A 27953-nucleotide genomic window follows, 5' to 3' on the forward strand; every position below is an offset into this window, starting at 1 on the left:
TGGGTCAAGTAAAAGATACTGATAAAATTAATTTTATTTATTGTTTTTCACTTTAATGTGGCTACTAGAAAATTTTAAATGTTTACTTCCATATATTTCTATTGGACACTGCTATTCTGGAGACACACAGACTTGCCTGCCAATCTTGTCTCCACCACTTACAAGCTGTGTCAAAAGACTTTTTCTCTAAATTTCTTGTACTTCCTGGGATGTAAAAACTGTGAAGATTGAATATGAATAATGCATGTGATGTACTTAGCGATGCATTTAAGTAAACAATAAGTTTGGTGGCTGTTATTATTAAAGGTCTCGGTTTCTCTATAGGTGTCGTCAGAGATGGGCCACATGCTCATTAAAGGCCCTTCCTCTGCGATCCATTTCCACTCCGACGACAATTATAACTAACGGTGGCCTAGTCGTGATCCCGTTTTCAGGCGGGGGTCGCCCTCTTCACACCGAAAAATAAAAATGACCCAGGGTCCCTTCTGCAAATGGGATATGTGTAACTATGAACAGGGCCCGAGCAAAACTTGAAAACCAAGCGGCCCCGGGCCGCACGGCCTCCCTTAATAACCGACGCCGACGCCAGTGACTAAGGGGGAAAAGGAAAAACAACGCGGTGGTCCGTCGACTCCAGTCCTCCGGCGAGAACCACTTCCGTTTCTTCCGGGAGCCCGTCCTTCGGTCTACCCTCCCCGGAGGAGCTGGGACTTTGGCCGCGGGTTCCGCCGTCTCGGGAGCCCTCGGAGCCCTGGGTCCGGCCGCGGAGATCGCGGCGGGGGCGGCGGCAGGCCTCCCGCGCAGCCGCGATGCTGGGCTCCCGGGCTGAGGCGGCGATGACCGCGGCCGACAGGGCCCTCCAGCGCTTCCTGCGGACCGGGGCGGCCGTCAGGTGAGCTTTGGGGGGCGGGACGGCCAGGAAGGCCGTGACCAGAGGGACCAGGGTACCCAGGCTGGCCTATGGCGGCCCTTTCACGCCCTAGTAATGGTCCCCAGGGGCCGGAGTGAGCATTCCGGAGGTTTCTGCGTCCCGAAGTGTTGGAGGCCCAGGCCTTGGGGCGGGAAGGGCGACGGGCCTCCAAAGCCTCCAGGCAACGGCGATACTGTCGGCACTCCCCAGTTCTGCTGGCGCTCCCAGTTTCATCAGTGCCCCCTCCACCCCCTCCTCCGCCTGCCAGTGCCTCCTCTAATTCTGTCATTGTCCCCAGAACTTCCAGGGAGCCTCAGCCTGTCAATGGCCCCCTCGGAGCCCTCAGCGTCTCGCAGGCCTTACCGGACCCCTTCTTCCTTTCAAGATACCCCAAATCCTTCTGGGCTCCATAGTCATGTCAGTTCCTGGCCTGCTAGCGTTCCCCAACCTGTCAAGCTCCCCAGTCCTGCCATGGTTCTCACAACCCTGTAAAGTGCCCCGGGCTTGCTAGCGCCCCCCACCCGCACTTTGTCAGTACCCCTCTTCCTGTCACACCCCCCCCACTTTTGCCAGGGATCCCTTAGTCTGTATGGGTCCCTAATCTAATTAGTGGCTCTTTATCTGGCAAGGGCACCTAAACCAATCAGGACCCCTTAACCTGTTAAGGCTCCCAGTCCTGTTAAGATCCCACATTCCTGCTAGGACCCCCAATAGTATGGGTTCTCAACCCTGTCAGGGTCCCTATGTCCCTTCTCTTATCCACCCTCCCTCGGGCTCCGGGCTTCAGAGCTGAGCACTGTGGCTCCGTCCCTCCCCACAAGCCCCCTTCCTGACCCTAAATGACTGAGACCCATTGCTCAGGTCAGCTTCCTCCCTCTGGAACTGGAGCAGTCTAAAGAGCTTATTATCCCAGGGTTGGAAGTCCTCAGTGGCGATCCTGTCCAGTGCCCCAATTCTGTAGTTGGGACACGGGCCTTGCAGTGGCCATGCCTGTGGTCCTACAGCTGAGCTGACAGCAGAGCTGCGGGGAGAAGCCAGATCTTTTCACTCCCAGGCCCCACTACTCTCCTCGTGTTGTGGGGTTTCCAGAGTTACACTTGGCCCTGGGTTTTTTATCCATGCCGTACTTAGGACCTAGGCAGGCCCTCTCTCCCATCCTTTTGACATTCTGTCCTTCAATTTCCCCATGAGCTTCCTGGTTTGAAGCACAGACTTGGCAGCCCAACAGACATGAGTTCAGATCCATGTGGCCTCACGTGAATATACCTATTGTGTAAAAGTCAGCACAGTGTTGCATTAAGAAACTTCAAGAATAACTTTCATGAATGAAGCTGAGATTATAATTCTTGATAATTGCAGCAGCTAACATTTATTAAGCTCTTACTATGCACCCCATGCATTAGCACTTATTCAGTCTTTACAATAATTCTGTAAGGTAGGTCTCACAATTGTCCCCATTGTACAGATGAGGAAGCTGAGGCTTAGAAGGTACAATGATGCCGTAGGGAATAGCAGAACCAGAACTGAACCAGATTACGGAATTCCACTTTCTTAACCAAGTTCTGTGCACATTCTACCAACACTGTCTTGGGAGAACAAAGATTTATTTGAAATTCAGTCATCAGTTGTGTATCACATCAGCCATGACATTGGAAAAATGTTGGTTGTTGTAGACAGAGTTACTGGTATCCCCAGTGGCTCTTCCCTGAGTTAATGTTGACTGAGTTGAGATCAAAACAATACTCACATGATCCATATATTGGGATAAGAATATTTTAAACACACACATATATGTAGCTAACATATATACAGGTATATATTGCACAGATATATGTAGGTACATATATTGGTTGCCTTATTTAGTGGAAATACATAACTGTGTATGAAGACAGTGTTTTAAGTTACTGGTGAAATTTCTTTATTTGTAGTAAAAGAATAACTTCAGTATTCGAGTCAAGCCTCAAATGAAGAAATCTGTAATTTAATAAATATTTAGAAGATCTTTTACACTATTGTATGCCTCTCCCCCACTCTGTTTAATAACCTAAAAGATAAATCCATTTCTATATTTCTCCAGGTCCCAATCATTCAATAAATATTATCAAGAACCTACTATGTGATCTAAATACTTGGAAACACTTGGGATATGTTAGTGTGTAAAACAAAGATCCCTGCCTGTGGGGACTTTGCATTTCAGTTGCGGGAGACCGAAAATAAACATGGTGAATAAGTGAAAGTTAGGTTGGAAGGTGGTGAGCTCTGTGGTAAAAAGAAAAAGTAGAACTGGGTAAAAGGGCCACGAGTGCAGGTTCTAGTAGTTTGTTAGAAGTGAAGGGATGGGGAGCGAGTGAGCCAAGCGGTGGGACATGGGGGAACAGCATCTGAGGCAGAGAGAGCAGCAGTGCAGAGGCCCTGGGTTGGGAGCTTGGCTGTGGCCGGGGTGGCGGCCAGAATGGCAGCAGAATGAGAGGCAGAGCAGGAGGAAAGCCCTGGCCGGTGGGGCTCTGGGGAGGTTGTGCTCCGACTTAGGTTTTAAATCCTAATGTCTAAATGTGCTGATTTTCAAGACATAATCCTATACTGTATATTAGTTTAATCTGAAAGCTAGGTATTTGGCAGGCCAGTGGGTTATTTTGATGAAATGTTATTTCTGTGTACCTGTACCTGTATATACACATATTGCATTTGTGATGAGGAAAGACAGTAAACTTATTTTCTTTTTTAGATATAAAGTCATGAAGAACTGGGGTGTTATAGGTGGAATTGCCGCTGCGCTAGCAGCAGGAATATATGTTATTTGGGGTCCCATTACAGAAAGAAAGAAGCGTAGAAAAGGTAAGAATGAAGCCTTTGGATCATGGTCTATAGACCTTATTGTTTAAAAACAGTACAAAAAGGGGAGGACGTTTTTGGTTCTCTTGTATCTTCAGTTTTGTCAATAGTACTTTCTTTTAAACAGAAGTTAATTTTAATGACTCATTATTTTATACCCCATAGTAAAAAGAGTTATATTTCACCCCCACTAAGGTCATGAGTTTGAGACATGCTTCGTAATGAAAAATTTCAAGTGGCTTAATTGTTTAAGTGTTCTCATTGCTGTGGCCATTGTGTTTTTCAGTTGTACAGCTGCCTAATTGTGTGACGCCTTTGTGCTTTCACTGAATAGCTGCTAGTCACAAGTAAATGTTTCAAGTTCGTTTCTTCACTAACACAAAAGTCTATTTCCTTATTTTTAAAAATGCCTCCCTTTGTCAATGTTGCTCTACTTATATTGATTAAAATTCAGCCAAAATAAATAAATACGTAAAAGGGACAGGTGTAGCAGAATGTTGATCACTGTTAAATCTGGGGATGGTTGTAACTGGGGTTCATTAGATATCTGCTCTTCTTTTGTGCATGTTTGAGAACTCTCATAATAAAAAGTGTTTTTTTTTTTTGTTTTTTTTTTTTAATTTCAGCGGAAGAGGGAAGTATGTCAGATTTTGTTGATCTCTTTGCAGAAGGACTGATCAGAATGGCAGTAGTGGTGTCTTTCCCACTGATTATAAGAACAAAATCATTGTCCTGGGGAACAAGAACAGAACAATTGTTTTCTTCTGTTGTGAGAAACATTGCTTTCTTAACAAAGAAGAGAGAGAGAGTGAGGGAGAGAAAGAGAGAGAGAGGTTACTCAGTGTTGTTTCTGAACATTCAATGGAAGCCAGGCTGTGCCAGACACTCTGGTGCATTTCAGTAGTCACACGCGGCCCGGACTTGTCCTTCTGCGGCTTGCGGTCTCCTGAAGGAGCGGTAGTAGGACTGGGCCTCGGCTAGGACAGGATACCTGGCTCCCTGCTCTCTGTGGATGAGGACTTTCTGAGGTAGGGGTTTTCAGTCCAAGGCCACGGTGCAGGAATTCTGGGTCCCAGATGGGAGGAGAAAAAGGAGATGGTCCAATGTGATGCTCTGTTCTCTCGTTCCCCCCACTTTTTTAGGGCTTGTGCCTGGCCTTGTCAACTTGGGGAACACCTGCTTCATGAACTCCCTGCTGCAAGGCCTGTCTGCCTGCCCCACCTTCATCAAGTGGCTGGAAGAGTTCACCACCCAGTACACCAGGGATCAGAAGGAGTGCCCCCAACACCAGTACTTGTCCTTGACACTGTTGCGCCTCTTGAAAGGTACCTACCTGGAAATGTAAAGGGCGTGCTGTGCACTTTCAAAGCAGCAGCCCAGATGGCAGGCAGAAGGTTAATAGCCTTTGTGTAGAAAAAGATCATAAGGGCCCAATAGATAGAGACAGGTATTTTTTTTTTAAATCAAAGCTGTAATCGTTTATTTTAAAAATTGTCAGTTTAGTAACAGCTTTTTAGGGAAGGAGAAAAATCCACTTCCATTTAAGCATTTCGACTGTAAGAAGTACTCTGGTTTCACAAACATCAAAGTTTGAAAACAAAGAGTGTCTTAGCCTAGGAAATAAGGTAATTCACAAAAGGAATAATACAAATTGTATTTAGATAGATACAGAATGCATCTAACAAACAAAATAAGCAATTTGGCCATCATCAAAGAAATGTAAATAACGTAATAGTGAGGTACCATTTTTTGGCCTGTCAGCAAAGACTGGAAAATCCACAATCCTGACCAGCTGTTGGGTGACACCTTCATACGTGCTGGTGGTGGTGTAACTTGGGGCAGCCTTTCTGGAAAACAGTGGAACCACACAGTAATAGCTTGCAAAATGTTCAGTACCATTTGACCAAGTAATTGGTGGACCATGATTTACACTAGCCTGCAGTGGCGTTCTCAGGGCAAACAAGTGTGGGAATGGCCCAATACTGGCCCCGAGCTTGGAGAGTCACAGTGTACACGGGCTTGGTAAAGGTTTTAAGAAGCCACCAATCTAACTTCATTTTGAAACCACTTTTTTTGACTGTAGAACTGGGTTTCCTCCTGTAGCATCTGGACAACCCCACACGCAGATACCAAAATCTGCAGATGCTCAAGTCCCTTATATGAAATGGTGTAGTGTTTGTGTATAACCTACCTACCTCCTCCCATAAACTTTAAATCATCTCTATGTTACTTATAATACCTGATACAATGTAAATACTATGTAAATAGTTGCCGGTGCCTGGCAAATTCAAATTTTGCTTTGGGGAACTTTCTGGAATTTGTTTTCCTGAGTATTTTCTTTTATTTGGGCTACACTGTGCAGCGGGATCTTAGTTCCCCTACTAGGGATTGAACCTGGGCCCCTGGCAGTGGAAGCACGGAGTCTTAACCACTGGACCGCCAGGGAATTCCCTTCCTAAGTATTTTCAATCCTTGGTTGAATCTGAGGATGCGGAACCAGTGGGTATGGATGGCTGACTGTATGTGCAAAGATCTCCAACACCTAGTGGTAATGGGGGGAAAAAGGAAAGAATATGGTTATCCAGCAGTGGAATGATTAAGCAATCAATGGAATGTTGCATAGCCATTAAGAATCATCTTTATGAATGGTTTTGTTTTGCTTTTAATTTGGGAGAGGGCATAGGCTATTCTATTAAGTTTGAAAGAGTGAGGTACGAAATATGGTATAATTTTACTTCAGCCAAAGCAAAAATTTCCACAGAAAAAAGCTGGACAGAAAAAGCCAAAATGTTAGCCATGGCTATTTTGGCATGGTGCAGGTGACAGTTTAAAAACATGAAAAAAAAAAAAAAACTACTAAAATTTTCAATAATCGTGTATTACTCACATAGTCAGAAAAAAAAATTGGATTTTAAAAACACTCAGCTAAATATTGCTTCACTGAGGTATGATCTCAGCTTGACACAGAAACCTTTATGAAAAGTAAGTTCTGCTCTTCTGTATAAGAGGCAACTTGAAAATAATTTCTTTTACTGCCCTGTTTAAAAAAAAAAAAAATACCATCCCAAACACTGTGTGAAGAACTGACACGTCCACATAGGTGTCATAATGTAGGGTTAGGTGTTGTCCTCCCATTATATACTTCCTTCTCTGCTTCTGATTCTAAGTGTCTTTTATTTTGGTTTTTAGAAATAGTTTTTAATTATATAAGTAATGCATGAGTAAATTCTTCTTGTTAAAAAATTAAAGCATTACAGATAAGGCTAAAATTCTCTTTATCACTACACCGGTCCAGCTCCCCTCCTTCCTTCCCAAAAGTAAAAGATAAGTGTAACCTTCCAGACCATTTTCTGTGCATTTAACTATGTTTCTAAGTACCCACAGAAATGATATATTGTTTTGTTTGTTTTTTCATGACCAAGTAACGTGATATGTATTAGAAAAATGGCCATTTCAGTACTTGTAGCTCTACCTCATTCACCGTTTTTTTTTTCTTTTTGTGAGTTTACTGGTCTCATGTATTTTGTCTTCTGTGAACTGCCAACTCATATCCTTTGCCCATTTTTAAAAATTGAGGTAAAATATTCATAGTGTAAAATTTACCACCATAACCATTTTCAAGTAAACAGTTCTGTAGTATTAAGTATATTCACATTGTTGTGCAACCATGACCACTATTCATCTCCAGAAAGTTTGCATCTTCCCGTATTGCAACTCTGTATCCATTAAACAATAACTTCCATTTTCCACTACCCCCAGACCCTGGTAACTACTATTCTATTTTCTGTCTCTATGAGTTTGACTATGTACCATATTTAAGTGGAATCATACAATATTTGTCCTTTTATGTCTGGTTTGTTTCACTTAGCATAATGTCCTTGAGGTTCATCCACATTGTAGCATGTGTCAGAATTTCATTCCTTTTTAAGGCTGAATATGAGTAATATTCCACTGTGTGTGTATATGTATGTATATACACACTACATTTTGTTTATCCATTTATAGGTCAGTGGACGTTTGGGTTGTTTCCACCTTTTGGCCATTGTGAATAATGCTGCTATGGACACTGGTGTACAGATATCTGTTCAAGCCCGTGCTTTTAATTTTGGGGGGTATAGACCCAGAAGTGGAATTGCTGGATCAAATGGTAATTCTGTTTACTATTTTGAGGAATCACCATACGCTTTCCATAGCAGCTTTGGCATTTTACATTCCCACCAGCAGTGCACAAATGTTCCAGTTCTCCACATCCTCACCAGCACTTGTTATTGTCTGTCTTTTTTTGTTGTTGTTGTTGTTAAATGGTCTTATATTTGCGTTTTTATTTTTTTAATTTATTTATTTATTTTAAATGGAAGCTTTATTTATTTATTTATTTTTGGCTGTGTTGGGTCTTCGTTTCTGTGCGAGGGCTTTCTCCAGTTGCGGCGAGCGGGGGCCACTCTTCATCGCGGTGCACGGGCCTCTCACTATCGCGGCCTCTCTTGTTGCGGAGCACAGGCTCCAGATGCGCAGGCTCAGTAATTGTGGCTCACGGGCCCAGCTGCTCCGCGGCACGTGGGATCTTCCCAGACCAGGGCTCGAACCCGTGTCCCCTGCATTGGCAGGCAGACTCTCAACCACTGTGCCACCAGGGAAGCCCTGTCTGTCTTTTTGATGGGTGTGAAAGTGATATCTCATTGTGGTCTTGATTTGCATTTCCCTAATCATAGGTTATGTTGAGCATCTTTTCATGTGTTTATTGGCCATTTCTAGGTTTTTTTTGTGTTTTTGTAATGAAATGTCTATTCAGATCTTTTGTCCACTTTTTAATTTGGTTTTCAGTATTTTTGTTGTTGTTGAGTTTTAGGAGTTCCTTATATATTTTGGCTCTCAGGCCCTTATCAAACATGTGATTTACAAACGTCACGCACCTTTACAGCTCCCTAGCATCTATAATTGCAAGATATCCCGGTTTACTTAGCCCTTTGCTTCCGGCGCCTTGTCTACGTAAACAGGCTGCAGTGAACGTCCTGGTACATGCCCATCGTGCACATAGGCACCTCTTCCCCTGGGGTAGATCCTGAGAAAGTCACACTGCTGGATTGTAGGGTACGAAAATTAGTAGACATCGCCACATTGCCACACAGCATTGTAGGCAAAATTGGGCTGAAGGGGACATTCAGATTTTCCTTGGGAGGGTAAAAGCTAACAGAAGGGCTGCCTGGGAATGTAGGAGGAAGAAGGAAGGAACAGTACCTCTCCTGATGGGTCTCCTTCATACTGGAGGGTAAAGGTCTGACCTCAGGGTTTATTTGCACTGATAACTGGCTACTGGCCACCAACGCTGCTGCTTCTCCACCACAGGTGACCACCCACGGCACCAGCCATGTTCCGACAGGGGTGGCGTTGGCAATGTTCAGACCCTCTAGAGTCAGCCTGAAGTATTCAGAGCCATCTCTCAAGTTCAGTGACTGCAAATCAAGGAGGAGAAACAGGCTGGCTTAGTTTATCTGGAGAATCGCTGAACTCCCAGAAACTGCATTGAGAGGGCAGGCTCCTGTATTTTTATCTCCTCTGCACTAGCAGTACTGGCCCAGTGTGATATACTGGTCCATAATAATATGCTATGGGACGGGGGATGGTCAAGATCAGGAATCAACAAACTATGGCCCTTGGGCCAAATTTGGCCTACCGCCTGTTTTTTTTTGTTTCTTCTTTTAAATGACTTTATTTATTTATTTATTTTTGGCTGCATTGGGTCTTTGTTGCTGCGTGTGGGCTTTCTATAGTTGCGGCAAGCGGGGGCTACTCTTCGTTGTGGTGCGCGGGCTTCTCATTGTGGTGGCTTCTCTTGTTGTGGAGCAAGGCGCGCGGCTTGTTGTTGTGGCTCTAGGCGCACGGACTTCAGTAGTTGTGGCACGTGGGCTCAGTAGTTGTGGCTCACGGGCTCTAGAGTGCAAGCACAGTAGTTGTGGTGCACGGGCTTAGTTGCTCCGCGGCATGTGGGATCTTCCTGGACCAGGGCTCGAACCCGTGTCGCCTGCATTGGCAGGCGGATTCTTAACCACTGCACCACCAGGGAAGTCCCACCGCCTGTTTTTGTGAATAAAGTTTTATTGAAACACAGCCATGGCCATTTGTTTACATATTATCTATGTAATATGTAATATTACATATTATTTATCTGTCATCTATGGCTGCTTTTTGTGCTACATTGGCAGAGATGAGTAGTTGCTACAGACACCTGCAAAGCCTAAAATGTTTACTAGATGACCCCTTCCAGAAAAAGTTTGCCAACCCTGATCTAGATGTAATTGTAATATAAATTCATAAGCCCATCAGATTTTATTTTTGTCTATTAGGCTTGATTCTACCTTGATTGAAAAGAAAACCACTCAGAAGACGTTTTCAGGCTGCCTCATAGAGCTTGATGCTTTGCGGTGATAATCAGAAACTCAAATGCAGGGCTTCCCTGGTGGCGCAGTGGTTGAGAATCTGCCTGCCAATGCAGGGAACATGGGTTCGAGCCCTGGTCTGGGAAGATCCCCCATGCTGCGGAGCGGCTGGGCCCGTGAGCCACAATTACTGAACCTGCGTGTCTGGAGCCTGTGCTCCGCAACAAGAGAGGCCGCGATAATGAGAGGCCCACGCACCACGATGAAGAGTGGCCCCCACTTGCCACAACTAGAGAGAGCCCTCGCACAGAAACGAAGACCCAACACAGCCATAAATAAAATAAATAAATAAATAAATAACCCCCCCCCCAAAAAAAAAAAAACGAAGAAACTCAAATGCAAACAAATCCAAGAGAAGGCCTTATGGCCACAGGAGAGAGTCATGTGGAGGGGGTTAGGGCAGTGAGCGTAGGGTTGGACCAGATGGTTGTTTAAAGGCCCTCCTGTCCCTCAGAGTTGTGAGTTAAGATCATTTTATTCACTACAAATCTTGCAACAGTAAATTTATATTGATGATAGTAATTCAGATATCTGAAAGTCAATTACTTCATTTAAATGCTGCAGCCTCATGAAAAATTACATTCATTCAACAAACACGAAGTGTCTACTAGTGTACTAAGCATTGGGTAAGGCTACAAGGAAGAATAATGAAAGAGATATAATTCCAAGGTGAATTTTACAGTCCTTACATTTTTAATTAGCTTTGACACGTTGTGCTGTGCAGGTTTTCTGGTTAGTTGTTGTGCTGGTTCACTTAATAACTGTGCTTCCTTTTTTGTTCCCAGCTTTATCCTGCCAAGAAGTCACTGATGAAGAGGTCTTGGATGCAAGCTGCTTGTTGGACGTCTTAAGAATGTACAGATGGCAGATCTCTTCGTTTGAAGAGCAGGTGAACACAACATTCAAAGCAGGTTTCCTTGGAGAATCTTTCCCACTAATGAGGTGGGGCCTGAGCTCCAGAAACAGCTGCATTGCTGCAGCGGGAAGAATAAACGCCAGCATTGACCTTGCAGTTGTCTGCCCTGCGTGGACATTTCTGTGACATTTTAGACAGCCTTAGTGTCCTGAGACCAGATTGTGAACTTTATTCCTGCTCTCGCGATCAGGGGAGAGGGAAGGTTCACAGGATAGGGCCTGAGCACACAGCTGCCAAAGAGGGAAAATCTTTTTAGTTCTTGAGTGACTTTGCATTTCAGTGGATGGTGGGGACATCTGGGGCCTATTAGAGAGAGGCAGGTGACTTTACCTTAGAGGCTCAGAGGTTCAGGTGAGACTCTTTTTTAGACTATACCTTCATTAAAAAAAAAAAAAATCAGTCTTCGGAGGCTGGCTTAAAGTGGCTGCAAACCTTGAGCAGCTGTCGTATGCAGTCCCAGGGCCTTCCTCCAGCCACTCCTGCCCCCCTTTTCCACGACTACAGCTTCCTTGTCTTCTTTGGTACTGGCCACCCTCCTCCTCTTCCCCAGAGGACGAGGCTGAGGCTGAGAGAGTGATGTTCTAGGGACCGAAAATTTCGCTTCCATTGCTGTACACTTCCGGCGGTCCATCCCCGCCGCCACATTTCCAGGCTGGCCCTGGGCAGCGCTGGGTTGGCTGCTTCTGCCTCCCCCAGGTAGCCCCTGGACCAGAGCCCCTGGGCTCCCAGAACTGTGGGGCTGAAGCAGGAGGCATGTAAAAACGGAGAAGTGAGGCGGGAAGGCTTCCTCTCTCCCCTCTTCTTTAGAGATGATCTCTGTTTCCACTTTGATCTGAAGCCATGTCTGTGTTACTTCTTAAACACGACGTTGAGAGTATCCTATACTTCCTTACAGCGCTTCTCGATTAATCCATTCTATGTTGAAATAGTTTTCCATTTAGGGAATACTTTTTAAATCCTCCTCTGGTAACTGGAATTATTTAGCTACATTTTACATTTCTCTAAACTGAGAGAGTGACTGAGATTTAGTCCTTAAGAACATCAGATACCTGTCGGCTGAAAAAAAAATGCACAACCTAAAAGTTGAGAGTTAGGTTTTATTTGACTGACGTCCTGAGGACTTAAGCCCGGGAGGCAGCCTCTCAGATAGCTCTGAGGGACTGTTCCCAAGAGGTAAGGGAGGAGGAGGATATATCAAGTGTTTGCAAAAACAAAACCACGTAGTCAGAACATCAAAAGATTACTGTTAATTAAAGAAAAAACAGACATCTCAAGTTAATGAATTTAGCATTTTTCTGTGTAAGGGAAGATGCAAGGGTCTGAGTTCATTGAAATCATTCCTTCGAAGTGCCCCTTAGCTGTCTAGGGCTGGTATCCTGCTTTTCTCCACCTTGAATCCCCTCAGAGGACACAGTAGGGGGCGGCTGCAGGAGCTGATGGCTTGGTGGCCAGCAACGTCCTTTGTTTACTGATATGACAGGCGACATTCTTTGCCCACATTCCTTTTCTAAGTCCTGCTCTTCTGTCAAGGACCCACTTAAGTCCCAGATGCTCCTGGGGAGTATTTCCAGTGTCTGACACTGAGCCGCAGAGTGCCGTAGTGTGCGTGGGAAGGAGAAAGCATGTCTCTCTCTGGTTCTGTTCCTCTTTGAAGGTATCCAGAGCGTCTAGCGTGGGGCCTTGTCCACACCTTCACTATTAATGATCTGGTCATCCAACCACTTTTCAGTGTCTAAAGCTAGAGCTGTCGGGTGCTTTGGACCAGGTATGTGAATTATCTGATTGGATCCTCACCACAGCCCTGTAAGGAGTTACTGTTACTATCCCCATTTTACAGATGAGAACACTGAGGTTCAGAGCAGTCAGGTGACTTGCCCAAAGTCACACAGCTATTTGAGTGACAGAGCCAGGATTCAAGCCAGTCTGGCACTAAAGTGGCTGCTCTTCAGCTCTTCTGCGATACTGTTCCTTTTCTCAAGGCCAAGTAGTCACGTGGTTGATGGTGACGGAATAGGTTTTGGATCCGACTCCGTCCTGTCTTGGGATTTTTCTCTGTGGTGGACCCTTGCTCATGCTTCACGGGCTGGCCCAGATGCCTGGTCTGTCAGGGCTCCCCGAGCCTTGCAGGAAGAGATGATCCTCCCTCAGCTCCACGTCCAGGGCTCATTGGTCATAACAGGGCCATAGCATTGCACTGCTAGACAGTAGCAAGGCTGCCGTGTCTGCCCCTGGGTTGTGAGTCCCTGAGGGCAAGAGCCTTGCCTTACTTACCTTTGACTCTCCATCACTCTCTCGCCAACTGCTGGTCATAGCCTCAGAGGGGATTCATTTATACGTGCAACAAATACTTACTGAATGCCGGCCTCGGGAAGGGCCTGCTGAGGGCGCTGGGTGGTAGCAGCAAGCGTGACTTGCAGGGGCCCTGCGCTCAAGGAGCTCGCGGTGTAGTGAGGGTGGGGCTGCTGACCGTCCACAGGTAACCTTAACGTGTGCTAAGAAGGTGATGTGAGAAAGTGTGGGAGGACGGGCGGTGAGAGGAAGGCGGCAGGGGGACTCCTTTAGAGGGGGCGGCTTCTCTAGAGACCTGAGGTTTCAGCTGAGACCTGGAGTCTAAAGAGGAGCGAGGCCCGGGTGCTGTGGGCGCAGTGTGCCAGCCGGAGGAGCAAAGCCGGGGCGAAAGCCTCGAGCAGCTGCAAGGACACCGCCGCGTTTGGAGAAGCGCGGGAAGGACAGGGCAAGCAGTGGAGGGGGGGCTGTGAGGAGTGCAGGGCCTGGGAGGCCGAGGGCCGGGGCTGGGCTTCTGCCCTGCGTCCGGGGGAGCCACTCGGAGCTTTGACAGGGGGCTGCTTTGGCCCCACCTAACCTGTGAACGGGACCACGCCGGCCTCTGTGTACAGCAGGCGCGCAGGGGGGCAGGACGGGAGCAGAGAGGAAAGCTGGGAGGCCGTGCAGACACCCAGGCCGGAGAGGGTCCGGCTCAGACTGGGGCCGAGGCAGGGCAGATGGAGAGACCTCAGGGATTCAGCGGGTGTTTCGGAGGGAGAGCGTGCAGGGCCGCTGCTGAATGGCCAGGGCTGAGGTTAGGTCAGGGAGGGCTGGTGAGGGAGGGTTCCCTGAGGAGCCCTGAAGGATGAGAGAGAGGCGGCCGCGTGAAGACCCGGGCCTGAGGTGGGGGCCGGCTTGGCGCATTCATGGAGCAAGAGGAGGCCAGGGGCTGGGGCACAGCGAGTGGGGGAGAGGGTTCTAGGGGCCGGGGCGTGTCAGGGCTGGTCAGCTAGCTAAGAAGGGAGCCATTTACTGCAGCGGTGGAGGCCATCGGGAGGCTGAAAGCAGAAAAGTCATTTGCCTTTAAAAACAGATCGCTCTGGTGACTGTGGACGGAGCCAAGAGTGGCAGCCCAGTGAGGACCAGCTGCGTCAGAGTTCAGGGCGCACGGGCTGCCCACCCCAGGGGAGTCGGGGTGGCTTTGGCTTTGGGGAGAGGGGCGTTTGAGTTGATCTTTAAAAAGTAGTCCCCTGTGGGCTTCCCTGGTGGCGCAGTGGTTGGGAGTCCGCCTGCCAATGCAGGGGACATGGGTTCGTGCCCCGGTCCGGGAAGATCCCACATGCTGCGGAGCAGTTACGCGTGTGAGCCACAACTACTGAGCCTGCGCGTCTGGAGCCTGTGCTCCGCAACAAGAGAGGCCGCGACAGTGAGAGGCCTGCGCACCGCGATGAAGAGTGGCCCCCGCTCGCCACAACTGGAGAGAGCCCTTGCACAGAGGCAAGGACCCAACACAGCCAAAAATAAATAAATGGATAAATGAATTTATAAGAAAAAAAAAAAAAAAAAGTAGTCCCCTGCCACATGAGGCAGCAACTCTGCTTCTGGGTGTTCGCCCGGAAGAGCTGACAGCGGGGACTCAGATGTTCGCGTAGCCCTGTTCGCAGCAGCATCGTTCATGACAGCTGCAAGGCGGAAGCAGCTCACCCGCCCATCCATGGCTGATGGATGAACAAGATGTGATAGGTGTACATAGTGGAGTTATTACTCAGCCTTTGAAAGGAAGGAAATTCTGCGCTGCATCATAGGTGAATCGGCATATTGTGCTAAGTGAAACAAGTCAGTCACAAAGGGACAGATACTGTATGATTCCACTTATCTGAGGATAAGCGGAATTCATAGACAACAGAGTAGAACAGTGGGTGCCGAGGGGTGGGGGCGGATTGGAGAGTTAGTGTTTAGTGGGCGTGGAGTTTCCATTTGGGAAGATGAAAAAAGTTCTGAAGATGGACGGTGGTGATGGTAGCACAACAATGTGAATGTGCTTAATGCCAATGAGCTGTACACGTAAAAAGCTTAAATTGGATGAGTGCTTTACCACAATGAAAAAAAAACAGTAGTCAGGTAGAGCAGAGGTCAGAACTACCTCAGTAAAGCTAAAACAGGCTCAGAGATGGCTCAGATCAGCGTGAAGCCTGCCCACCCAGCATTCTTTCCTTCTCTCTCCCCTTGGGCCTCTCAGTTGAGGGCCTTTACTCGTGAAAATGTCTAGGATGTAACCATTTCCATTTAACACACTGGGCCTTGAGAAGGTGGAAAGCAAATTCTGCCCACCTTAGCCATAGGGGGTCTTCCTGGTGGTCCACACAGGGGTGGTTCGGACGTTGCCGCGGCCTCTTCGGGCCACTCTGAAGAATGCTTTGCCCTTTGACAGGACGCTCATGAGTTATTCCATGTCATTACCTCGTCTTTGGAGGATGAGCGGGACCACCAGCCCCGGGTCACACATCTGTTTGATGTGCATTCCCTAGAGGTAAACCATTAACACTCTCAATACAGTGAATGCGGTCTGTGCATATTGAACAGGTACAGGGAATACAAATGTAATTTTCGTGTAACTTTAAACTCAAAAGTAAGATTTGATAAAAACCCAGTAGTGGGAGTGAGGCCGGGGGAGGGTCTTAAACGTCACACTTGGCAGTTGGTGACTTTGGTTAGGGATGTCAAGCTCTTAAAAACGATTCCTTGCTGCAATTTGTGTTGGGCTTGAGATGAAAGAATGTATTTTTCCCCCCTATTTAATACAGGAGAACAAGGAGCCACAGGAATGCTAAATGAATCTTATTTCTCTGGCGCATTATAAATGTTAGGGAGTTGATAAAAGTTAATTAGTAAAAGGGGGGGAATATTCCAGAGAGGCAGTATGTTCAGTTGCATTTGGTGAAGGAACAGGTACAGTGACCAACCAGAGAGCATAATTAAGGCCCCTTTTAGGAAGCTTGGTTTAAAGTTGATTTTGAGGGACTTCCCTGGTGGTCCAGTGGTTAAGCCTCCGTGCTTCTAAGGCAGAGGGCTCGGGTTCGATCCCTGGTCGGGGAGCTAAGATCCCACGTGCCGAGCGGCGTGGCCAAAAAGTAAAAAAATATATAAATAAATAGAGTTGATTTTGAGCTGTGCAGTCAGCACAGAAACTTGTGAGATTTAGGAGTGGGGTGAGGGTGGGTGATCAGAGAGATTGCACTAGGGTTTTCAGCCTCTTTCTTTTTCTTGCCCTACAGCAGCAGTCAGAAGTGACTCCCAGACAGATCACCTGCCGCACCAGAGGTAGTCACTTTCCATTGAACTATAACACGTGAGATGTGTACTTTTTAGATGTGACAATAATTTGCTTTATGTTTTCTAAAAATAATGTTTTTTTGGTGACACGCATTCTGACTTGGAGTGTGTGTACTTGAAAGGAACTTGTGTTGTGGAAACAGTTTTAAACTGTCCCCCTGGTGAACATCTTGAATTGTTCCATCACACCCGAGCCCTGCTCAGTTTCCTCTGAACGGACTTATTTCTCCCTCAAACTAGGGTTTTTCTTTACCTTCTTGAATTGGTCCTCCGGTGAACTTAATAAGCTGAAACTGCCGTGTCCTCAGCATTTACACTTTGGCCAACTATTCCTGCAAATGATCCCTTCCTCCTTAGAAGGAAATTATTGTTTTCTTAACACTTAAAAAAAAAATGACGTGTCAATTCCTTTGCACACTGGCAGTAATGAGAACAATTCTCTTTTGGGTCCATACCGTGTGCCAGGCACCGTAATATCTCATTTAAGCCTCCCAACAGCTCTATGAAGTTGGCGGTATGGAGGAGAGTGGGGTCATAATTATCCCCATTTCCGGCAAACTGAGGCTTACAGGGATGAAGTCTCTGGCTCTGGGTCACATGGCTAATAAGCAAAGCCAGGACCCGGCCCAGGCTGGCCTGACTTGGAGCCCGTGGTTCCAACTAGCACACCACGCTGCTGTGTTTATTCCGCTAGCCCCCGTCCTGTTCCCCCCAAAACTCGCATTTTTCAGAACCTGCTTATTCTGATGATTTCAGAAGTTTATCTCACTTTATGGAATGTTCACCAGTGGTATCATTCTTGTGACATCTCAAACATTTGAAGCAAATGTTTGTAAAAAGACGTTCTCAAACACAAATTTCTTTTTTAAATGTGGCTGTACCTATTATATAGAAACCACATTTAAGGACCTGTGTAAATTCTCCTGTGAAGGGAACTGGTTGTCTTTTTGATGGATTTCAATAAGGGAAGCTCTTTCAGTTTCCTTTTCAGGAACTTTTTTAAATTTTTTTTCTAAAGAAGGTGTGTCTACCACATACTAATAAGAAGGGGGGTGAATTTTGAGGTTGGTGCCAGTGGGCTAGAGGTGGCCTTTCAAAAGGTGTTCTGTATTCCAGGGTCACCTCATCCCACATCCAACCACTGGAAGTCCCAGCATCCTTTTCATGGAAGACTTACTAGTAACATGGTCTGCAAACACTGTGAGCACCAGGTAAATACAATACCAATACTTGATATTTTCTGGCAAGGTTTTATTTAAGTTAAGATTCATGAAGGATCCAGAGCATGGGGACTGACATTGGTGTCTGGCTTTTGTGAATTTTCTGGGGTCTGTAGGCTTGGTGGACCGACTGCCCACCCTTGGTCAGTGCTGACATATCAGTTGATTCTCAGATGGCATCTTCTGTACCAAGAGCAGCAGACCCATTGTGATTGGCAGGGTTTTGAGTCCTAAGGTTGGGTCTATACCCATGGTGAACACAACAGATTCTAGGGCTGGTTTTTTGGTGTGTGTGTGTGTGTGTGTGTGTGTGTGTGTTTTGCTTTTGAGATTTTAAATTTTTATTATGCAGAATTTTGAGCATGATGCAAAAATAGAGAATTGTACAACTGTCACCTCAGTCAATTTTAGAATATTTTTCATCACCCACCCCTCGTTCCCGCACACACAAAAAAACCACCCCTGTACCCATTAGCAGTCATTTCTCATTTCTCCCCACACTCTGTCAGCCCTAGGAAACCACTAATCTACTTTCTGTCTCTATATAATTTGTCTATTCTGGATGTTTCATATAAATGGAATCATATAATATATGGTGCTTTGAGACTAGCTTCTTTCACTCAGCATAATGTTTTCAGGGTTCTTCCACATGTTGTAGCATGTATCAGTACTTCATTCCTGTTTATTACCAAATAATATTCCATTGTATGGATAGACCACATTTTGTTTATCCATTCGTCAGCTGATGGACATTTGGGTTGTTTTCTCTTTTGCCTCATCTCAAATCTTAAGAAACAAATATTTGGTGTTTCATAATTAAGTATGATGTTTTCTTTGAGTTTTCATATTCTCCTTTTATCACACTGAGAAAGTTCTTTTCTATTCCTAGTTTGCTGAGAGTTTTTATCATGACTAATAATTGGATTTTGTCTTGCTTTTTCTACATATATTGAGATGATCTTTTTTTTTTCTTTTATTCTGTTAATATGGTGAATTACAGTGATTGATTTTTCTAATGTTAAACTACCTTTGTGTTTCTGGGATAAATTTCATTTTATTGTGATGTCATTCTTTTTATATATTACTAGATTTGATTTGCTAACATTTTCTGAAGGCTATTCGTGTTTTATGTTTATGATTTTCTTGTAATGTCTTTCTCAGGTTATATTATAATGGTTATGCTAGCCTCATAAAATAAGCTGGGAAGTATTCCTGCCTCTGTTTCCTCAAGGTCTTTGGGTAATATTGGTATTGCTTTTTCCTTAAGTGTTTGCTGGAATTTGTTTCTTTTTCTTTCTATAGTTCTATTTTTGCTGAATTTCTTTTGAGACTTTGCTATTAGGCACATACACATGAATTAATTATGATGAGTTGACTCTTATTGTCGTGATGAAATGTCCCTCTTTATCTCTAGTAAGACTCCTTGTCTGGAAGTCTATTTTGTCTGTTTCTATGGTATGTCTCTTTCTGTGCTCTTATTTTTGACCTATCTTTTGTCTTTGTATTTAAAGTGTGGCTTTTGTAGACAGCATATAATCGGGTCTTGCCTTTTTATCCAGCTTCCTATCTGCCTTTTAATCGGTGTGTTTAGTCCATTTACATTTAACGTAGGTATTTATAGGGTGGATTTAGGTCTGCTGTTTTACTGTTTGTTTTCTACTTGTCTCACATAGTTTTTGTTTCTCTGTTCCTCCATTCCTCCCTTCTTTTGGGTTAATTGAATACTTTTTAGTATTCCATCGTAATTCCTCTGTTAGCTTTGTAGCTACACTTTTTTTACATTTGTGTGTGTGTGATTACATCATGCAGCGTTAACTTATCACAGTTTATTTAGAGTTAATATCATATTCCTTTGTGTAAAATGTAGGAACATTATGAAAGTATAGTTCTCTTACCCCATCTTTTGTGCTTTGTCGTATATATTCTTTACATCTACATACATTATAAACCCCACAACACTGTCATAAAAATTTTTGCTCTAAAAAAAAAAAAAAAAAAAAAAAAAAAAAAAAAAATTTTTGCTCTAAACAGTTATATGTGTTTAAAAGAAATTAAAAGAAAAAAATTTCACATTTACCATTTTCAGTATTCCTCAGTGCTTTCTGTAGATCCAGGTCCATTTGATGTTTTTTTCCCTTCAGTCTAAAAATATTCCTTTACCATTTCTTGCAGGTCTGTTGACAAATTCACTTAGATTTCATTTATATAAAAATGTTCTTGTTTTGCCCTTCTTCTTTTTGAAGACTGGTTTGGCTGCGTATAGAATTTTGGGTTGACAGTGTTGCTGTTGTTTTGGTTTGGTTACATTTATGTACATTTATGCTTTTCACCAACTTTGAACATTTTTTTGGCCATTATTTTTTTCAAAAATACGTATGCCCCATTCTCGACTTGTTAGTCCATTTGATATTGTCCCTCAGGGTCACTCAGGGTCACTCAGGCTTGGTTCTTTTTTCTTCAGTCTTTCTCCTCCGTGTCCTTCAATTTAGATAATTTCTATTGACCTATCTTCAAATTTACTGACTGTCTTTTCCATCTTCAATCTCTGTTTGCTTGCCCAGTGAATTTTTCATTTGAGTTATTGTTCCTTTTAATTATATATTTCTTTTGGTTCTCTATAATTTCCATTTCTCTGCTGAGATTCTCTATTTGTCCTCCGCTAGATCTAAATAACTCTCTCTTCCTTTTTGTCCTTGAGCGTATTTTTTTTTTTAATTTATTTACTTATTTATTTATTTTTGGCTGCGTTGGGTCTTCGTTGCTGTGCGTGGGCTTTCTCTAGCTACAGCGAGTGGGGACTACTCTTCGTTGCGGTGTGCAGGCTTCTCATTACAGTGGCTTCTCTTGTTGCAGAGCACGGGCTCTAGGCACGGGCTTCAGTAGTTGTGGCACGTGGGCTCAGTAGCTCCGTGGCATGTGGGATCTTCCCGGACCAGGGCTCAAACCCGTGTCCCCTGCATTGGCAGGCGGATTCTTAACCATTGTGCCACCAGGGAAGTCCCCTTGAGCATATTTATGATACTTCTTTAGGGTCCTTGTGCTAATTTCACCATCCAGGTCATCACCTCCTCTTCCCTACACACCATGGGTCACACTTTCTTCTTTCTTTGTTCTGTATGTCTAGTAATTTTTTAATATTGACACTGTAGTAGAGACTCTGGATTCTGGTATGTCTCTCTGAGAAATAATGAATTCTGTTCTAGCAGGCGGTTGCCTTGGCTGAGCTCAAACTCCAAACCCCATCTCTCCCAACAATGGGCGGCAGAACCTCTGCTCAGTTTTCTCAGCCTCCAGCCGCAGCTTCTTGCTGAGTCCCTGGAGCCTCTTCCGTGTCTGTGTGCTTTAGGGATCAGCCATGGAATCAGGCAGGGTTTATACACAGATTTTAGGGCTTATCCTCTCTTGGCTCCTCTCTTTCTGGGATTTCCTCCAGCCTCTGTACCAGCCCTGAACTCTGTCTTCTGACACCTTAATCCTGTAAGACTGCTGCTTTTTCCCACCCAACACTGAACTGCATGGATTAGGGGGTACCCTCAGGCAAAGAAGCCACACAGTACAAATCTCACCCACGGAGGTCCTGTTTCTCCAAGAATTGACTTCTTCTCCATTTCTTCCTGCTTTTGGTAGCCCTCCAGTTGTTCAAATTGTTTTGCTTTGGTCCAGATTTTACAACTGTTACTATGTCAAGGAGAGTTAGTCTAGCCAACCTACCGTGCCATCATCGAAAGCAGGAACTCTTTTTTTTTTTTTTTTTAATATATTTATTTATTTATTTATGGCTGTGTTGTGTCCTCATTGCTGCATGCAGGCTTTCTCTAGTTGTGGCGAGTGGGGCTACTCTTCGTTGCAGTGCGCGGGCTTCTCATTGCGGTGGCTTCTCTTGTTGTGGAGCACGGGCTCTAGAGCGCAGGCTTAGTAGATGTGGCGCATGGGCTTAGTCACTCCATGGCATGTGTGATCTTCCCGGACCAGGGCTTGAACCTGTGTCCCCTGCATTGGCGGGCAGATTCTTAACCACTGCGCCACCAGGGAAGTCCGAAAGCAGGAACTCTTAACCCTGTTTTATCATTTGTTGTTTTGGGGCTTTTTTTGCAGCTAATAATATAACATGCACATCTTTCCATATAATCATGTATAGTTCTACTACACTATTTTTAATATAGTATTCCATTCTATAATATATGGACATGATATACTTTATTTAATCATTCCCTAGAATTTTCACCAATTCTCATTTTGCTGTCATAAATGATGCTGTGATAACCACATCCTTGTAGTTATGTTATCCATGGTTATTTCCTTAGGATAAAAATCCCAAAATTGCTGGGTCAGGTATGCTATTGTATAGTTTTTCCAAGATATCCTTTAGTATTATTGTAGTTCTTATGTTTACAAGGTTGTTCTTAATACAATTTGCTTCTAGGTAAGTACATTATGTTTGACTATGTTACTGTTGGGCATGTAAATATTAAACTGTTTTATAGGCATATATCTTCCCATCTATAAAGCTTTGAATTGAACCTAAGTCCTTTCTGGATTTTCTGCAATATGTGTTTCAGAGTCCCGTTCGATTTGATACCTTCGATAGCCTTTCACTAAGTATTCCAGCTGCCACATGGGTATGTACTGATCTGTGGTTTACTTGAGGTCTGTTTTGGAGACATTTGAATCTGAAAGGGCTCTGAGACATTTCATGTAGCTCAGCTACTACACATGACTCAGACACATGGCTGGTTGAACCCGTCTTAGTTTTAATCTGTGGTACCATGGCCTGTCTTGGGGGGAGAAGGTGGGCATTTTCTCTCTTGCTGCAGAAATTTTGGCTTTTTTGAACACACACACACACATTAATCTCAAATTCAAAGCTATCTACAAGAACATGGAAGCCCATAACTTTCTGCAGTGTTATGTCCTTATACCCTTGAATCCGTCCATAAGAGCAAATCCAGGATGCTCTGGGCTCCCCATTTGTTCAGGAAACACCCAGTTGTGTCTGTGAAGCTTCACTGCCCGCCTAAGCAGAATAAAGCTCTGGGCTTCACACGGTTAACAGTTTCAGTCTAGCTCTCCTTGAATTGTAATCATGAATGTTCTTCTTGTGCCGTAGGGTCATCCACTGACCCTGGACCACTGCCTTCACCACTTCATCTCGTCGGAATCCGTGCGGGATGTCGTATGTGACAACTGTACGAAGGTATGGCTTTAACCCCAAGTGCCATTTCCCAAGCCGGCTCACGTGTCCTGATACAGCGCTTCCCACACCGTCGGCCCTGAGCTCTGCCGACTACCCCCAGAGGCTCTCTGCAGCCACAGCCACGTCCATCTAAGTTGCTGAGGAAATTGGCAGCCCACGGACCAAATCTTTTTCCCAGATGAGTTTGGTTTCGTCCGCAAAATGTTTAAAGAAAAAAATTTGAATGCCATGCTTTGAGGTGGCACAGGCCCGCTCCAATTCACTGCAGTTGCCTCCGTACCCTCCTGTTTCACATCTGCTTCAGCTGAGCGACCTGCCCGACTCCCCCGAGCAATTAAACATCACCCTCTGAATTAAGAGGAACTGTGGGGGCCAGAAATTTTGAAGACACAGAACGAAACAGATGACATGCTAGTGTCAGTTTCAGTGCGGCCTCTTTACTTCTTTTGCCTCCACGGTCACCATTAGTTAATGACTAAAAGAGTGAAGACAACTCACAGATAATTGGGCAGCTGAGTTCCTTCAGCAGGTGGACGTCAAGTGCCCAGTGAATGCACTTGTAACGCCAGCCTGACCCGCAGCTCTCCCTAGGGGTCCTGTTTCAAGAATTTCTGCAGAGGGCCTTCCCTGGCGGTCCAGTGGTTAGGACTCCGCGCTTTCATTGCCGAGGGCGTGGGTTTGATCCCTGGTCAGGGAACTAAGATCCTGCAAGCTGCGCAACGCTGCCAAAAAAAAAAAAAACCCAAAAAAAAAGAATTTCTGCAGAGAGATGTTTCCTTTATTTCAGATTGAAGCCAAAGGGACGCTGAATGGGGAGAAGGTGGAACACCAGAGGACCACGTTTGTCAAACAGTTAAAACTAGGGAAGGTGAGCCCATGCCGCATGCCTGGCCGGCTCTGCTCCCGAGGGCCCCCCGGGTCCCGCTCCCGACCCGCGGCTCTTTCCGTCTCTCCCACCCGCAGCTCCCCCAGTGTCTGTGCATCCACCTCCAGCGGCTGAGCTGGTCCAGCCACGGCACACCCCTGAAGCGGCACGAGCACGTGCAGTTCAACGAGTTCCTGATGATGGACATCTACAAGTATCGCCTCCTCGGACACAAGCCCGGTCACCGCAGCCCCGAGCTGCACGAGAAGGCGGGGCCTGCACTGGAGCTGCAGGATGGGCCGGCAGCTCCCAAGCCAGGTGCCTGCCCGAGGGGCCAGCGCAGCTGGAATTTGCGGCACAGAGAGGGATCTTCTCGGTTCCTTGTGCCACAAGGGCCAGGCTTGCCCGACGGCTGCTTAAATTCTTGAGAACAGCAGGATTGGGGGTGGGAGAGGGAAGGTTTTGTAAAAGAGGTTTAAATGATATAGTCATGAGATGTCTAGTTTTTAAAAACTCTCTGACAAATGAAAAACTACAGGCAGGAAAGCAAAAGGTTGCTTTCTGGTCTTCTGACTAAACAATAATTGGCTCACCTCATTCCAGTGAATTTCTTCTCTTTTCTTCCCCCCAATACAGTCACCTTGTTTAGACAGGAACTGTGGGGAGGCAGTGTCCTGGCTGAAGATCCCCGAACATCTTATTTGGGTTGATCCTTCTTTACTGAATTGCTTGTTGTCTGATCCCATTGCCATCCTCCCTTGAAGCTAATTATTGAATCAGGTCCCAGTGAAGCCAGGTAGCTATTATCACTCTGTCTCACTGAAGAGAAAACCGAGGCTCCCAGAGGCTGATTGGTCCAGGGGCAAACAGCAGACGGGGGATCTGGTACTGGAATGAAGTGTTGGGACAGTTTTGTAAAGGTGTTGTATGTAATATGTTCAGTTCTTTGTAAATGAGGAAAACTCACTGACTTTCAAGGCTCCAAGCCTGAACTCGCCACCCATGTGCCAGGACTGTCTTCTCTGCACCCCACCTTTCCCCACTTAACACCCCTTACTACCATAATTCTTTCTTACGTCCATTTGTGTGGCCTGGCAGGACATCATTCACAGGGAGACCGAGCTTTGTCCTTTCTCAGCAGATCAATAGTTTAACATTGGGAGCAGCTGGGGCGGGAAGAGGGCCCAGTTTTAAATCAAGGACCTCTTTGCCCTGGCTTCCTCTTCTCCCTGGCAGGGGTGCAGGTCTTTAGCAAACAGGGCTGGGAATCTCAAAGCTTCACAAAGCTGTCAAAGTGAGCAGGAGGCTAGGAGCTGGGTACGTTGTTTCCTGTTTGGGGTTAAAGCAGGCGGAGACAGAAAGGAAGTTTTATGCATCAGCACAGTAGGAAATCAAGTATCTGTTTTTCTTTTGTAGCCTTATTGTGGAGTTAAATTTCAAGCTAATCCAAACCATGTTTTGTTTACCCAAAGCTGCTGCTCACTTTCATCGCCTTCGGCGTTTTTCTCTTGCAGTTCGGAATCCCCCCGGGGGCACCAAAACACAGATTCTCATGAACGGCGCCTGCTCCCCGTCTTTCTTGCCCACGCTGCCAAGCCCGATGCCCTTCCCCCTCCCAGCTGTTCCTGACTACAGGTGAGCCACTTTTTAGACGCATACGCCTCATTCACTGATGGCTTTAAAGATAAGAATTATAATAAAGTCCATAAACTGTAAATGTTATGTGTGTGTATACATGTACATATGTATGAAAGTATGTACATAGAATATAAAGAAAGAAATTTAAAGAGTTTTTGGGACACCACCTAAAGATAGATTGCCAGTTAAATCTTTTTTTTTTTTAATAAATTTACTTATTTTATTTATTTATTTTAGGCTGCATTGGGTCTTCGTTGCTGGGCGCGGGTTTTCTCTAGTTGCAGAGAGTGGGGGCTACTCTTCGTTGCGGTACGCGGGCTTCTCATTGCGGTGGCTTCTCTTGTTGCAGAGCACGGGCTCTAGGTGTGGGCTTCAGTAGTTGTGGCTCACAGGCTCAGTAGTTGTGGCTCGCGGGATCTAGAGCGCAGGCTCAGTAGTTGTGGCGCACGGGATTAGTTGCTCCGCGGCATGTGGGATCTTCCCGGACCAGGGCTCGAACCCGTGTCCCCTGCATTGGCAGGCGGATTCTTAACCACTGTGCCACCAGGGAAGCCCTCACCAGTTAAATCTTTGTCTTCCACTCTGTAAAGTTATGTGTGTGTGTATGTGTATGTGTGTGTGTGTGTGTGTATTTGTGTGTGTGTGCATATACTACACAGCATACATACAGTCACAGAATGGACAGTTGACCAGGCCAGACCTGTATTTACAGGTCTCTATTTCAGTGGTTGCATAGTCTTCAGTTGTCTAGCTGTACCATTGTGTCAGTCCCCTATTGTTGAACATCTAGGGTTTTTTACTCTTCGCTTTTGCCTCTAAAGCTTCCGCGTTGTACTTGTAACCCACTGGCGTTTGTTCCTACCGTTCAGCGCCTCCGCGTACCTCTTCCAGCTGGTGGCAGTTGTCGTCCACCACGGAGACATGCACTCGGGACACTTCGTGACCTACCGACGGTCCCCGCCTTCAGCCAAGAACCCTCTCTCCACCAGCAACCAGTGGCTGTGGATTTCTGACGACACCGTCCGCAAGGCCAGCCTACAGGAGGTGCTGTCCTCCAGCGCCTACCTGCTGTTTTACGAGCGTGTTCTTTCCAAGATGCAGCACCAGAGTCAGGAGCGCAAGTCTGAAGAATGACTCTGCCCCGGCCCCGAAGCTAGAGCTGATGGCTCCGTCCAAACTGTGTGTGTGTGTGTGTGTGTGCGCGCGTGCGCGTGTGTGTACGTGCTGTGGTGTGTACGTGCAAGCAGCCCCACTAGAGTCCTGCAGCCTTCTGGCGTGTTCTAAGAGCAGGCTCCACACAGGAGCTGGTGGCCCCGATTCAAACGCGGTCAGGCTCCCCGCACAGCTCTGCCCGTGCGCACCAGGGCGGCGGTGTCGGGCTAGGAAAACAGTCATTGTGTCTAGAGCGTGTCTTGTCACTCACCTGATCCAGGTAATTAAAAGAAACCAGACTCCAGAAGCCACCTTTTTTAGATTCTGATACATTAGGTGTTCTCAGAGGGGAGTTAACTTTGTCTGATCCTCCAACGTGTCAGCATAGATCTTTTATTTTTAATAAGCAGTCCCATAAAAATGGTTGAATTAGTGAAATTATTAAAGGCAACAACTTCGAAGAAAAAGTGCCTTTCACTCTCAATTGCTTTCGTAGCATGTCCCTTATGGAAAATACACCTCATCTGGGAATCACATAAACAATTTTTCAAAAGCTCTGTACCTTCCAAAGTTACCGAATGGAGAGCAACAGAACAGTTTAAAGACGCCTGATGCACACCTGCCTTCCCTTTTTATATGGCTTTTTCTAACCTTTCGATTCTTTATATGTGGTAAAAGCTCATCTGCCAAATCTGCCCCTCGGGGAAATTCTTTCTCTACTTTGTCAGTTACAAGTGACCAGCTTTCTCTTTGCTGTTATCTTTTGTATCCTGGACTCCGAGGTGTGATTATCGCATATTATAGAACTGTGTGAACAGCCAGAACTCGGTGGCCTGTGTGCCACACCTACGACTCCTCCGCTCTGTAGAAAACCCTTTCTCACACAAGGACCCCACGGTGGACAGCTATTCTCATCTATTTATTTATTGCCCATAAAGAGCTCCTGAGGTTTACAGGTGGAGCCGGGGGCTGTGTCGGAAAGAAAAGACAATCCTGGCCTCCATTTGAGAGCTGGATTCTGAAAGAAGGGCACTGACCTTGGGGCTGCTGCCACTCTGGACCTCAGTTTCCTCATCTGTAAAGTGAAGAGTTAGATTCCATGACCATCCACGTCCAGCCCTTCCCACAAAAAAGAAGTTTAAAAAAACTTTTTGAACATACAATTATGGCTGATATCTAGTACTGTCATTC

At 45.6% G+C, this 27953-nt stretch overlaps 1 protein-coding gene and 1 long non-coding RNA gene across 8 annotated transcripts; one reads left to right on the forward strand and one right to left on the reverse strand.

The window, feature by feature from the left end:
• Positions 1-533: 533 nt before the first annotated feature.
• On the forward strand, positions 534-27925 carry USP30 (ubiquitin specific peptidase 30). 7 transcript variants are annotated; one of them, XM_082354129.1, is made up of 13 exons: positions 558-892; positions 3636-3745; positions 4885-5067; positions 10965-11068; positions 15792-15890; positions 16639-16681; positions 17810-17904; positions 22473-22532; positions 23021-23107; positions 23895-23975; positions 24071-24290; positions 25487-25607; positions 26480-27925. In XM_082354129.1, the coding sequence occupies exons 1-13, from the start codon at positions 810-812 to the stop codon at positions 26742-26744; spliced, it is 1551 nt and encodes a 516-aa protein (XP_082210255.1). In that variant the 5' UTR covers positions 558-809; the 3' UTR covers positions 26745-27925. The 7 variants fall into 7 exon arrangements, with proteins under 7 accessions (XP_082210260.1, XP_082210255.1, XP_082210258.1 ...); XM_082354132.1 differs by having other exon boundaries at positions 561-892; positions 16636-16681; positions 26502-26694; XM_082354128.1 differs by having other exon boundaries at positions 562-892; positions 16636-16681.
• LOC309610817 lies at positions 8102-10958 on the reverse strand. Its single transcript, XR_014234170.1, has 2 exons — positions 10524-10958; positions 8102-10191 (listed from the first exon to the last, which is right to left on the reverse strand). It is a non-coding gene; the product is annotated as an uncharacterized lncRNA (long non-coding RNA).
• Positions 27926-27953: the final 28 nt, after the last annotated feature.

This window comes from Balaenoptera borealis (assembly GCF_965194805.1).
Source record: "Balaenoptera borealis genome assembly, chromosome: 14".
Taxonomy (NCBI): Eukaryota; Metazoa; Chordata; class Mammalia; order Artiodactyla; family Balaenopteridae; genus Balaenoptera; species Balaenoptera borealis.